At 39.1% G+C, this 14,292-nt stretch overlaps 1 protein-coding gene across 11 annotated transcripts in view; it reads left to right on the top strand.

The window, feature by feature from the left end:
- The window catches only part of LOC124387640 (collagen alpha-1(XXV) chain), a 164,410-nt gene that overhangs the window by 70,296 nt on the left and 79,822 nt on the right, over window positions 1–14,292 (top strand). For all 11 annotated transcript variants that reach the window (XM_046852099.1, XM_046852096.1, XM_046852103.1 and 8 more), the window contains exons 3-4: window positions 877–921; window positions 4,753–4,760. In XM_046852099.1, the coding sequence (XP_046708055.1) occupies window positions 877–921; window positions 4,753–4,760 (53 nt within the window). The remainder of the gene's footprint in view (window positions 1–876; window positions 922–4,752; window positions 4,761–14,292) is intronic.

Genomic DNA, 14,292 nt, shown 5'->3' with positions numbered 1-14,292 from the left:
AGCAAGTAGCCATTTACTGTTACATTTATGGCTGACTCAGGCAGCAAAATTTGCTTTCACAGCTGCAAGCTCTGACAAGGAAAAGCATCATAACTAAAGAGACATTTACATTTATATTTACATTTATGGCATTTGGCAGGCTTTCTAATCCAGAGCGATTTACAATTGTTCTCATTAATTCAACTAACAAGATGACAACTACCAGATGCAATATTAAGGCTTGACAAATTAACACAGATTTGTAGACGTAGCATTCTTGGCCTCTGCTCGGGCTAAGTACCTGCAACTTAGTCATGTTTTGAATTGGTTTAAAAGTCAAACTCATAGGTGGTGCAGAAGTTTTATCGCTTATCTTTCGCAGGGGTTCCATCAATAAATACTTAGGACCTTGAATACTTTTCCTTTGTTGCATTTTCAGTACATTGCACCTAACAGTCCATGTAATTACTTTATTCTTTTTGTTGGGCACAAACAGATTGGCACTGTTCACTTCAAGAATCACAAGAAACTAAAAAGGGAACCAACAAGAAAAATGAACGCATATTAAAAAGGAATAGCGACTGAAGAAATTGTATAAATCAAACATATTTTTTAATAGGACTAAGAGAGCATCATCTTTTATTTTAGATTCTGATTTTTTAATTGTAAGTATCTAAGTAGTTTAATGAACCTTGGAAGGAGAAGAAGACGACTCATTAAGTCTGAAAAAAATATTATCTGAACAAAACCTCATTCTTAACACTCATTCAGTGCTTTTTATTTTACATTTAAGATATTTGACAAAGATAGCAGCAGGACCTATGAATATCTGAAGATTATTTTTTGATCAAACAGGAAAAAGATGTCTAAAGAGATCTTTTTTTTTTTGCATTCTAGGCCCACCAGGAAAGCGGGGAAGAAAAGGACACAACGGAGAACCCGGTAAGTAATTTCTTTCAAACACCTCACGGTTCAGTGTCCATGTCGTCTCGCTCAGCAGACAGTTTTCAAAACAAGTAACAAGACCCATTTGTGGAACTTATTCATTCAAGGGTAATAAGTGCTCCTTTCACATTTTCCTAATGAAAATGATGGAGACTTAAAATGCAACTGCCCCGGAGATTTGGATTCTCTGTCTGGTAATTCTGTTTTTACTGGACGTTTGTTAGGAAGTTCATACCTTAAACAGACCATCTAATCCTGCAAAAATAGACCTAATTCATTTCTAAAGGACTCACATCAACACTGCCTTATACACAAACTGTATAAAATAGATGCTGGTTCAAACTGTAGTGCAAAGAAGAAAAAACTCAAATCTAAAATGCTATAAAGGATAAGTAAAGGACTTTAAAGACTAATGATCACAAGTGTTGAGAGGTGTAGGGGTTTAATATGATACAATGGTCCTATTGGACAGAGGTAGTCACTCCATAAAAAGTAAGTAACTGCATATAAATTTGAATCACTGCATATAAAAGCTTTTTCCTTAGTGAGCTTGAGCTATGAGGTAGAGTTTAGCTCATTGGAAAGGAAGCAAAGGCAGTCACTGATAGACCAGACAGGACATTGGACTCCATTATTATTAATTCTGATGTGGGCTTTTAAGTTGCAGAAATTAAACACAATCAGGAAACGGGCCAAATATTCTTGTTGACTTTTCATCTTTGCATACAAATTCCTCTGCTTTTAATTTTGCTGAATTAGTTTCAAATCTTATAAATGGCTTGGAGTTGCATTTTCGTTTGAGTGGATGATTGTGTATATATTCTTGTGGGATATATTTCAAACTACCATTTACCATGCATGTCACTTCAAAGCCATTAAAGAACGTGATGCATTGTGTTGTTATTTTGCATGATGCTTAAAAATGTAGTCAATTTTGTTTGGTTTAATGTTTTGGGGTTTGCTTTGTGCAGCAGTCCAAACTGAAATAACCTTCCATGGATAAATTGACTGGAAAAGCAGCCAGTGCTATCAAGAACAATGTGTAACAGTGTACAGTTGTGTGTAGTATCAGTATACAATAGGACAACAATTCCTTCTATTGTGCTGATATATGAACTGCATTGACGTGTTGCTCTAACAGCACGTTGCACAGCCAGACCAAGCATATCATGGCATTTTACACTCGGGCCACACACTTTCAGCCAGGCCAGATCTGCAGTTTCCAGCTCTGGTCTGCGACCACACACACACAATTCCATTTAGGATGTGGTCCACAGGCATGCCAAAAAAAATGTGAGTTGATGCTCATATAATGAGTTTTTGAGATGTTCTTTTCCTCTCACCTTTACGCGTCAGACTAATGGTCCACTTAAAGTAAAACTGCATAGGATCCAGGTTCCTCATAAAATAATAAAATATATTGAGATGTAAATTTACTATTGGACTATGGGGAAAAGCTTTGGTTGATGCAAATAAAGAATATCTGTCTGAATGATATCTGTATATTTTTTCAAATAGCAAAAATATAAATATCTTGTATTCATAATCAGAAATTTGGTTCTATCAAACTTGAATGCATAGTTATTTTATTATAAAATACATTTTAGCAGATCTTTTGACCATTAGTTTAAAGGAAGACCAATAGGTTTCCAAGGTGAGAAACACCAAACATGTGGGAAGACTGTCTGGATAGATGGAACATCCTTTCATCTGGTTGCACTTGGCCCAAAGTTTCCAGCTAATTGAGGGGCAAAAGCAAACTGGAAAAACACCAAGGTGTTTACCCAGGAACTAAAGTACAAAATTAGGGAGAGTGAATGGAGTTTGAGGAAGAACAGTCTTTTTTTTTTGGCTGGGCTGACTGGAGCAGTCATAGGTTGGGTTGGTGGTTAAGGGATGTAGCTGTTGAGTGAGAGCATGGCAGTTATCTAAGACCATTCAAAAGAGTGGTCACTGCTTGAATGCATTTGCACACACATACTGTAGGCGCCTATTCGTGTCCTCTGAGAAGTTTGGAGTCCTTGCATTACTGACCAATTAACCACAGGAAAAAATCTATTAAAAGGTTTCATTCCAGCAGGTTACTATCCAAATGAAATAAGTTGCTTAACAAAACAAAAATGCTCAATTGAGAAAACCATATGCAAGAGCTATAAAAAGAAATATATATATATAAACTGTTGAAAAATAGCTCTTACCCTTTTTCCACAATATAAATATTGACATTAGGAAACAATAGGTGAAAGTACCATTGGGATATTTACCAAGCATTCTTGGGTAATCTTTCAAATCCAGTTTTGTTCTTTCTCTCAGCTGAATATGAAAAAAAAACAGAGAGGCAATGAGGCGGGATATATTGCTTTATTGCAAGGCTGCTACTCGTAAGCATGGTCAGTGTAACCAAATCAAACAGATCCCTCTCACTTCCACAGAGAGATTTTCTCATAAACGAGCTATAGCATCCTAATGATAATGTGTTAGACAGTAACAAACCGCTGTCAAAGTAAATATAATACATTTGGGGGACTCTATGATGGTTGGTAGAATAAAAGTTAGCCTAACATGAACTATGTAGCTGTCAGTACTCAAGGCTGTTCCAGACACTTCTGTCATATCTGCAAGTGATATTTACTTACCCTTTCTTATGATTACACAGAGTCTATCTTGCCAACTTGCCAAGCAGCGATTAATTACGATTGTCAAACATTCAGAGTATTCCAGTACAGGAGCTGGGTTATTTTTCTTTTGTCTTGGGTCTTTGGACTAAGCTTACAAAGATGGCACTGTTATGTTTCCTCTGTGTTGCACATACAATATGAATAAACTGCTGTACAAACACAGCCCAGTGTACTTCTAACTGTACTTCGGGATTTACTAACTGAGTTGTATATTTTGTATAAATATTATACATTTTCATTTTCTGTACATAATCTACAAATATACTGTATGCTGTAAATTGCACAAACAAAGTTGGTTTAAAACACCTAAAAGGTTAGTTCTTAAACTAACTGCTGACCTTCTCTGCTCTCCAAGCTGTTTTCTCTTTAGTGTTCTTATGAAATCATTAGGTTTGAAAAAGAGCTTAGAAAAACAAAAAACAAAAAATCAGACCTGGAGTGCTATACAGTGTAATTACTGCCCCTACCCTCATGAGTCATCAGTTGATTATTAAGTTGAACAGAGTTTATGAGCTGAAAAAGTATTGCCTCAAGGACATATTTTAGAGTAACATTTATATCAAATAAATTGCATATCTACAAGCTATTACCAATTTTTTTTCTATATAATTACAATACAATAATTTCCTTACATTATACAACAAAATTGCAGTCCTGTACGGGCAAAGGAAGACAGTTAGGAATCTAAAGGATTTTTTAAAACTCCTTTGTAAATCTGTGGATGAATTTAGCAAAAGGATGTGACCGAGAAGGAAGTGAAGTAAGAACAGCCTATATCTCCTGGTTAAATCTGATTCCCTGTCATTGTTTATGTACAACAGTTAGGAAATAAAGTCAGGAAAGACGATATGTTGAGATTTTGCCTAGGTGCTAATTTTATATGCTGTGAGTATTAATAAAACACATGAATCTGCATGCATGCAGAAATGCGATACATTGATACTTGGTACGCTGGAGAAGTGTAGCCGGAAGCATGTTCTTTCCGTTGGTGTATAATATATTTATAACTATTATTTTAGACTAATTTGGATTGAAACCATGTCAGGGAACATCTGAGATACAGCTGCTTATGAACATTTCCTGACAGAACAATTAATCTCTTGTCTGCTAATTAATGAGCATTTTTCTGTTTTTTCCCCTTTTCTCATAGGACCCCCTGTAAGTACCATGGCAAAGAGATGAATTTGATTTGTATGAGTGATTGTGCACCATTTAAGGTAAAAACTCTGCTGACTTGGAATTGGAAGTTGCATAATTTTTAATTTTTTATTTTTTTTTCTTGTGGCGTATTTTTGTGTGTGCTATTATAATCATGCTGTCAAAAAAAAGCTAATTTCTCATTGACCACTACATATAGTAGGCTAAGCCTGTGGTTTATAAAAAAAAAGCCAATGGATAAATCTAATGAAGCAAATGCAACTGGAGTAGATTTCTTTAATGTGCAAATGAGCTGGACCAAAGTTTACCAAACAGTGAGACCTTGGCAAAAACCTCTCACTATTTTAAAGAATGTCTGGCCTATGACATTAAAGAATGTCACATTTAACCATTGATGGCAACCAAGTGGTAGTAGGTTATCTGGGTCAAAGCAGACAATGTAGATTTGACTAAAAAATTCTGAGAAGTTGACCGGGTAACGATCGAAGTCCACAAAATGGTGAATAGAACGAGAAGCTCATTGTTTTTGCATTTACTGACACCTACCAGAGACATTTTAAGGTTGAGTTAAGATGAAGCCAGGTGGTAAAAGGCATTTTATTCAGCCATCAATCACTCTGTTGGCTGCTGTGTATCAACTAATGCTCAAACAGAAACTCACTAGAAATAGATGGAGTTACAAGTTACAAATAAACACACAAAAAAAACCCCCAGATTTATTTTCAGTGTTCATTACAAAATAAAAGTAGTATATGATTCTATGTAAAATTCTGTCTTTAATCACAATGTGATAACACAACACCACAGAGACAACATTTCTGAAATGGCTATTTTTATCTTCTCTGCCAATGAAGTTGTTATGCGAGGTACGGAGGCGGAAGCCGGAGTAACGGCAAACATAAACTTTATTCAGCAAAGGCAGAGCCAACACAAAATACCCGTGCAGAATCGGGATAATCCGGCAAAAGGCAGTTCAAAAGAATACATCCACGGTGCGTGAAGAAGGAAGCGCGGCACGGGGTGAAGCGACGGGGAAGCGTCTCTAGTCCGAGGTGCGCTGGGAAAGCCAAACGCGGCAGTGGAAAGTACGCGAGTCCGGGAGGAGAGAGTATGCAGCGGCGGCAGCGAAGCAGCGAAGCGCAAACACACACATGAACCTACAATAACGGACCCCGAATGTGGGTGAGTGAGTGGTTTATATGGTGGCAGGAAATGAGAGGATAACGTGCTTCAGCTGTGTGCGATTTGCGCTGCGTGCTTGGGAGCGCGCAGCGGCAAAGGCAGCCTCTGAAGGAGGCGTGGCAGGCGGATTCCTGACACCACCCCCCCCCAAAGGGGCGGCACCGGACGCCCCCAAGCCGCCAACAGCCCGGTGGGCCCGGCACTGGAGGAGGGCCCTCCAGTCCTCCAGGGTCGGCGGGGACCCGGACGGAACCGCCACGGAGCCAGGACGGAACACAGCCCCACGCGGAGGCCAGGAACGGGGCGAGGTCCTTGTTGCCGACTGGAGGCGGAGAGACGACCCCTGCGGAGACCCGGAGCGGAGCGACGCCTCGGGCGGAGACAGGAGGCGGAGGGACGACCCCGGCGGAGACCCGGAGCGGAGCGACGCCTCGGGCGGAGACAGGAGGCGGAGAGACGACCCCTGCGGAGACCCGGAGCGGAGCGACGCCTCGGGCGGAGACAGGAGGCGGAGAGACGACCCCTGCGGAGACCCGGAGCGGAGCGACGCCTCGGGCGGAGACAGGAGGCGGAGAGACGACCCCGCGGAGTTAAGATGAAGCCAGGTGGTAAAGGCATTTTATTCAGCCATCAATCACTCTGTTGGCTGCTGTGTATCAACTAATGCTCAAACAGAAACTCACTAGAAATAGATGGAGTTACAAGTTACAAATAAACACACAAAAAAAAACCCCAGATTTATTTTCAGTGTTCATTACAAAATAAAAGTAGTATATGATTCTATGTAAAATTCTGTCTTTAATCACAATGTGATAACACAACACCACAGAGACAACATTTCTGAAATGGCTATTTTTATCTTCTCTGCCAATGAAGTGTTGCATACTAATTCAAGGGAAGAAGATCTTATAGTTATTAGATGTGCAGGAAAATGAAGTGAGTTGATAGTGTGAATTTAATTGACATGTAACAATTATCTGAATGAATCTTATGAACAGAAAATAATGCGTGTGAGTTAAATTGGGCTCTGTAACTGATCGCTTAGGAGCTTGCCGTTCATGAGACTGTATAAAAAAAACTAAGAATAAAACAAAGATGGAAAAGCGATTATTTTTCTTTATGTGTTCCATTTCTCTCCTCCAGATAATGTTTTGGAGAGATTGTGATTTAAATGATGGAAACGTTTCTTATTTAGGAAATTTGAAAATGACAATAAGACAGCCTTTAAATAAGATTGGAAAAGCGAAGCTAGCCACAGGTTTTCTCTCCAGACAAATAAAACAATTAGCAAATTCATTTTACTAAAGCTATGTTGACATGTTTAAAGGGATTAATAGGTCTATGGAAAAAGACTGCCAACCCTTGGATGAATGATGGTGCACTCAGCGGCCCAACAATCACGACTAAAAGATGTCTTAGTTTAATAATGCAAAAAAATACCTTTTACAAATATAAAGAAATACATCTTTAGATGTCTGTAATCATTTCCTGCAGTGGGTTGTAATAAAAAAATAAACAAACAAAAAAGATAAAATAATCTGAAATTGTTTTTCTGGTCAAAAATGTGACATAAATGCTACTATCACACGTATAAACTATAGAAAACAATTAGATTTATATCCATGTGAGGGCACATACAACACATTCAGACTATAGGTTCTATTTAGCATGTTGTCTTGATCTAAAACACAATCAATCATCATGTGGTGAGCCATGAACACAATGAAGGATGCACAACAAGGTCAGCATGAATATTAGCCCAGAAGCTCTGTTTCTCAGGCTAAACCACAATAACAGATTTATTTGAAAATGCAAATCACTGAGACATTATCTTAACTAATGTAACCTGTATAGCATTAACATTCAAGCGATGTTTTCCCCAGTGTGTGCATGGATCTGATATACACAATTTTTTTTCTTTTGTTTTATTTTGCTTTAACTAGACCTTATGACTCCCAGTCAGCCTTTAAGCATCCACACAAATGGTTGGCATGGAATTGCATTTTTCCATGGTATTTTCCTTTTAAAAATATTCGAAGGAACAGTGTGTCATGGTAAATGAATTATGCAGTAGGCCTGCCTAGGATTAGAAAAACCTTGGAGACACCCAGAAGCTCAGCCCTTGGCCTCATCCATAATGAAGTGCACCTGTTAATAAAACATCTTCCAGTTGGACTTTGATCAGCTTTATACCTCTCCTCTGCTGAAAGGAGATTTAGGAGAGTTCAAACACTAACTTGCTATTAATCATTACAGCATATTGAGAAGTCAGGAAAAATGCTAGGCAGACAGTTTATAATACAAGTCCTAAATGGATAAAGGAAACGAATTAAAAACAGTATCTTCTATAAAAGTATTCTGTAGTTTGGTGCACATGAATGTCCAATTAGATTTAAATGCTCACAAGTAGTTTCAGAATTTGACAATTCCTGTGTAAAAGCCTCGCATTTTACATGAAAATCTTTGATCTAAGAAGCTACCAAATCACAAGAAAGCAAAATCCTGATTGGCTTGTGTGTTGCCTAGCAATGAAGGTATAAAACGTCTTCCAAATGCATTCTCAAAGACTACCAACTAGAGGTGGCACAGCTAAATTCAAATATGAATCACATCTGCACTGATAACTGTTCATCCCTATTACTACATCACCAATGGGGTATGGAAATGTTTGGTTTACAAATATTTATTTGCAGAAGCATACAGTATGTGCCTGAATAGTCCATAAACAATATTAATCATTGGAATACCAGACAAATGTACTGTGTCTATCAGCATGAGGCTAGGTCAGATGTTAAAATGTCAGCATCATGTAATTGTGGGTGTAAATTGCTAAACGTTAAATACAGTGAGAGTCAGCCATGTCATGGTAACTGATTAGGAGAAGCAAAATGTGTGCTGTTAAATGTTATTTTTTATTAAATAAAAATATATGTCTGAAACTGTACCAGATAGAAGAATGTACAAAAAAGAAATGAGCAAAACTCAACAAGGAAGACAAGAACTGACAAGGAGTGACATCTGTGCCATGCCACTGCTGCCATGAGTCAGGAAAACACATGGGGCTGTTCCGAAAGGCTGTTCATATTGTGCAAAAAAAAAAAAAAAAAAATAGAGAAAGTTTCAGTGTTGACAGGCATTTAAAATCAGCCAGATTCAATCTGGTATAGTCAGGAGGCCAAGAAACCGGAGAAGTGCAATCTATTACAGTATATTTATACTGCGATAACAGAAGTTTTCAACGAACAGCAATACCGCTGTAAAATTGTAAGACATGTATATTTGCTAAGCTTGTTGTTAGCAAACTCAGTGGCGACAAGAGTCCTGACAGAGAAATTGTTAACATTATTGCCTATTGAATCAAATATATATATATATATATATATATATATATATATATATATATATATATATATATATATATATATGAATCAATACTGTAAAATACTCTTAAATACAAATATCTGTTCATAATTTTTTAAATAAAACTATACAGTGTTATTTCAAATGAGATGAAGCCTTTAAAGCATCGCTGCATTCCGTCTACTGGCTTCCTGTAGCTGCCCCAATCCGATTTTAAAACACTATTGTTTGCCTACAGACCCAAAAATGGATTAGTACTCACATACATGAGAGCATTTACAAGCGCTTCTCTTGAGGAGACCTGGGCGGAACGGAGCTCTCTTGAGGAGACCTGGGCGGAACGGAGCTCTCTTGAGGAGACCTGGGCGGAACGGAGCTCTCTTGAGGAGACCTGGGCGGAACGGAGCTCTCTTGAGGAGACCTGGGCGGAACGGAGCTCTCTTGAGGAGACCTGGGCGGAACGGAGCTCTCTTGGAGACCTGGAGCGGAGCTCTCTTGGAGGTCTTGGGACGGAGCCGAGCATTCATGGAGGTCCTGGGCGGAACGGAGCTCTCCTCGGGACACAGGAACGGAGCTGGACCCACCGGAAGGTTCTGGAGCAGAACGGAGAGCTCCTGGAGGTCCTGGAATGAAACAGAGCCAGCCTGGATCTCCTGGAGCACGGCGGAGATCCCTTGAGGACCTTCGCGGAGCAGAGCTGACCTGGAGGGCCTGAAGCAGCGTGGTAACCTCCTGGAAGCTCTGATGAGGAACGGCGCTCAGCAGCGGGGAGAGGAGATGGAGATCAGCTGTGGTTATCCCGAGTTCCCTGGTGAGAAGCTGGAGGAACTGGGTGCAGGAGCTGAACTCGCCCGCCATCGTGCTCCACAGCTCTCTGGCAAGAGAGAGATTCCTCGGTAGAAGAGACATGTGGAGGCGATTTTCGCCTCTTCAGTGGGATAACCGGCTGGGTTTAACTCCACATATTGATCCACGCCTCAAAAATCCTCCATTCGGCTCTGTTGCCGGAGAAGCGAGCCGGGAGTCCTGTGACGTCATGAAGGGGGCGTGGCGCTGCCGAGCGTGCCCGAGAAGCGGCTGCGAGCTTCCGGGTTTTCCCGGGCGGAGCCTGGCTGCCGCTTGACCGCGGCTGAACGAACCCGACCTCCGAGACACGGCTCGCGCCGGGACCACGGCGTTAACCCGATCATGTCCTTTTCCTTTTTTTTTTTTTTTTTTCCTTTTTTCCGATATTCCTATTTCAGGGGTCCGTTATTCTGTTATGCGAGGTACGGAGGCGGAAGCCGGAGTAACGGCAAACATAAACTTTATTCAGCAAAGGCAGAGCCAACACAAAATACCCGTGCAGAATCGGGATAATCCGGCAAACGGCAGTTCAAAAGAATACATCCACGGTGCGTGAAGAAGGAAGCGCGGCACGGGGTGAAGCGACGGGGAAGCGTCTCTAGTCCGAGGTGCGCTGGGAAAGCCAAACGCGGCAGTGGAAAGTACGCGAGTCCGGGAGGAGAGGCAGCGGCGGCAGCGGCGGCAGCGGAAGCAGCAAGCGCGAACACACACATGAACCTACAATAACGGACCCGAATGTGGGTGAGTGAGTGGTTTATATGGTGGCAGGAAATGAGAGGATAACGTGCTTCAGCTGTGTGCGATTTGCGCTGCGTGCTTGGGAGCGCGCAGCGGCAAAGGCAGCCTCTGAAGGAGGCGTGGCAGGCGGATTCCTGACAGAAGTGTTGCATACTAATTCAAGGGAAGAAGATCTTATAGTTATTAGATGTGCAGGAAAATGAAGTGAGTTGATAGTGTGAATTTAATTGACATGTAACAATTATCTGAATGAATCTTATGAACAGAAAATAATGCGTGTGAGTTAAATTGGGCTCTGTAACTGATCGCTTAGGAGCTTGCCGTTCATGAGACTGTATAAAAAAAACTAAGAATAAAACAAAGATGGAAAAGCGATTATTTTTCTTTATGTGTTCCATTTCTCTCCTCCAGATAATGTTTTGGAGAGATTGTGATTTAAATGATGGAAACGTTTCTTATTTAGGAAATTTGAAAATGACAATAAGACAGCCTTTAAATAAGATTGAAAAGCGAAGCTAGCCACAGGTTTTCTCTCCAGACAAATAAAACAATTAGCAAATTCATTTTACTAAAGCTATGTTGACATGTTTAAAGGGATTAATAGGTCTATGGAAAAAGACTGCCAACCCTTGGATGAATGATGGTGCACTCAGCGGCCCAACAATCACGACTAAAAGATGTCTTAGTTTAATAATGCAAAAATACCTTTACAAATATAAAGAAATACATCTTTAGATGTCTGTAATCATTTCCTGCAGTGGGTTGTAATAAAAATAAACAAACAAAAAAGATAAAATAATCTGAAATTGTTTTTCTGGTCAAAAATGTGACATAAATGCTACTATCACACGTATAAACTATAGAAAACAATTAGATTTATATCCATGTGAGGGCACATACAACACATTCAGACTATAGGTTCTATTTAGCATGTTGTCTTGATCTAAAACACAATCAATCATCATGTGGTGAGCCATGAACACAATGAAGGATGCACAACAAGGTCAGCATGAATATTAGCCCAGAAGCTCTGTTTCTCAGGCTAAACCACAATAACAGATTTATTTGAAAATGCAAATCACTGAGACATTATCTTAACTAATGTAACCTGTATAGCATTAACATTCAAGCGATGTTTTCCCCAGTGTGTGCATGGATCTGATATACACAATTTTTTTTCTTTTGTTTTATTTTGCTTTAACTAGACCTTATGACTCCCAGTCAGCCTTTAAGCATCCACACAAATGGTTGGCATGGAATTGCATTTTTCCATGGTATTTTCCCTTTTAAAAATATTCGAAGGAACAGTGTGTCATGGTAAATGAATTATGCAGTAGGCCTGCCTAGGATTAGAAAAACCTTGGAGACACCCAGAAGCTCAGCCCTTGGCCTCATCCATAATGAAGTGCACCTGTTAATAAAACATCTTCCAGTTGGACTTTGATCAGCTTTATACCTCTCCTCTGCTGAAAGGAGATTTAGGAGAGTTCAAACACTAACTTGCTATTAATCATTACAGCATATTGAGAAGTCAGGAAAAAAATGCTAGGCAGACAGTTTATAATACAAGTCCTAAATGGATAAAGGAAACGAATTAAAAACAGTATCTTCTATAAAAGTATTCTGTAGTTTGGTGCACATGAATGTCCAATTAGATTTAAATGCTCACAAGTAGTTTCAGAATTTGACAATTCCTGTGTAAAAGCCTCGCATTTACATGAAAATCTTTGATCTAAGAAGCTACCAAATCACAAGAAAGCAAAATCCTGATTGGCTTGTGTGTTGCCTAGCAATGAAGGTATAAAACGTCTTCCAAATGCATTCTCAAAGACTACCAACTAGAGGTGGCACAGCTAAATTCAAATATGAATCACATCTGCACTGATAACTGTTCATCCCTATTACTACATCACCAATGGGGTATGGAAATGTTTGGTTTACAAATATTTATTTGCAGAAGCATACAGTATGTGCCTGAATAGTCCATAAACAATATTAATCATTGGAATACCAGACAAATGTACTGTGTCTATCAGCATGAGGCTAGGTCAGATGTTAAAAATGTCAGCATCATGTAATTGTGGGTGTAAATTGCTAAACGTTAAATACAGTGAGAGTCAGCCATGTCATGGTAACTGATTAGGAGAAGCAAAATGTGTGCTGTTAAATGTTATTTTTTATTAAATAAAAATATATGTCTGAAACTGTACCAGATAGAAGAATGTACAAAAAAGAAATGAGCAAAACTCAACAAGGAAGACAAGAACTGACAAGGAGTGACATCTGTGCCATGCCACTGCTGCCATGAGTCAGGAAAACACATGGGGCTGTTCCGAAAGGCTGTTCATATTGTGCAAAAAAAAAAAAATAGAGAAAGTTTCAGTGTTGACAGGCATTTAAAATCAGCCAGATTCAATCTGGTATAGTCAGGAGGCCAAGAAACCGGAGAAGTGCAATCTATTACAGTATATTTATACTGCGATAACAGAAGTTTTCAACGAACAGCAATACCGCTGTAAAATTGTAAGACATGTATATTTGCTAAGCTTGTTGTTAGCAAACTCAGTGGCGACAAGAGTCCTGACAGAGAAATTGTTAACATTATTGCCTATTGAATCAAATATATATATATATATATATATATATATATATATATATATATATATATATATATATATATGAATCAATACTGTAAAATACTCTTAAATACAAATATCTGTTCATAATTTTTTTTAAATAAAACTATACAGTGTTATTTCAAATGAGATGAAGCCTTTAAAGCATCGCTGCATTCCGTCTACTGGCTTCCTGTAGCTGCCCCAATCCGATTTTAAAACACTATTGTTTGCCTACAGACCCAAAAATGGATTAGTACTCACATACATGAGAGCATTTACAAGCGCTTCTCTGTGTACAATAACTACTTCAAGTATGGCTCGATTTTATATTTCATCTTTGAGAACACGAGGTGGACATGCGTTACGATTGTTCTTTGTACTTGCACTGAAGTGGTGGAATGAACTTTCTTTGACTCTATATTCTGTAGGTGTGCAATGCACATGAAAGAAAGAAAGAAAATTTGTACTGTTGTTTTTACTGTAACAACATGTACCAATTCCTTTCTAACAAGGATTAAGCTTGATGGTATTTTTAGACTCTGGCCTCTTTGTACTAGAATGAGGATGTTTTTGATGGAGACTACAAAGCACTTATTTAAGTCATTCTGGATTAAGGCATCTGCCAAAGGAATTTAATGGAAATGGAAATTGATCCAAGAAAGGTCACAAACTCAAGTGGCTTTAGAAGATGTACATGACATCAGCCAATTCCTAATGTTAGGGTATATAAATATTAGCAATGAAAAGTAACGAAGTGCCACTTTGTTTATAGGACATGAGCTAAATAC

Source organism: Silurus meridionalis, chromosome 6, assembly GCF_014805685.1.
Source record: "Silurus meridionalis isolate SWU-2019-XX chromosome 6, ASM1480568v1, whole genome shotgun sequence".
Taxonomy (NCBI): domain Eukaryota; kingdom Metazoa; phylum Chordata; class Actinopteri; order Siluriformes; family Siluridae; genus Silurus; species Silurus meridionalis.
Note: the sequence above shows the minus strand (reverse complement) of the source record. Positions and strands in the feature narration are given on the sequence as shown.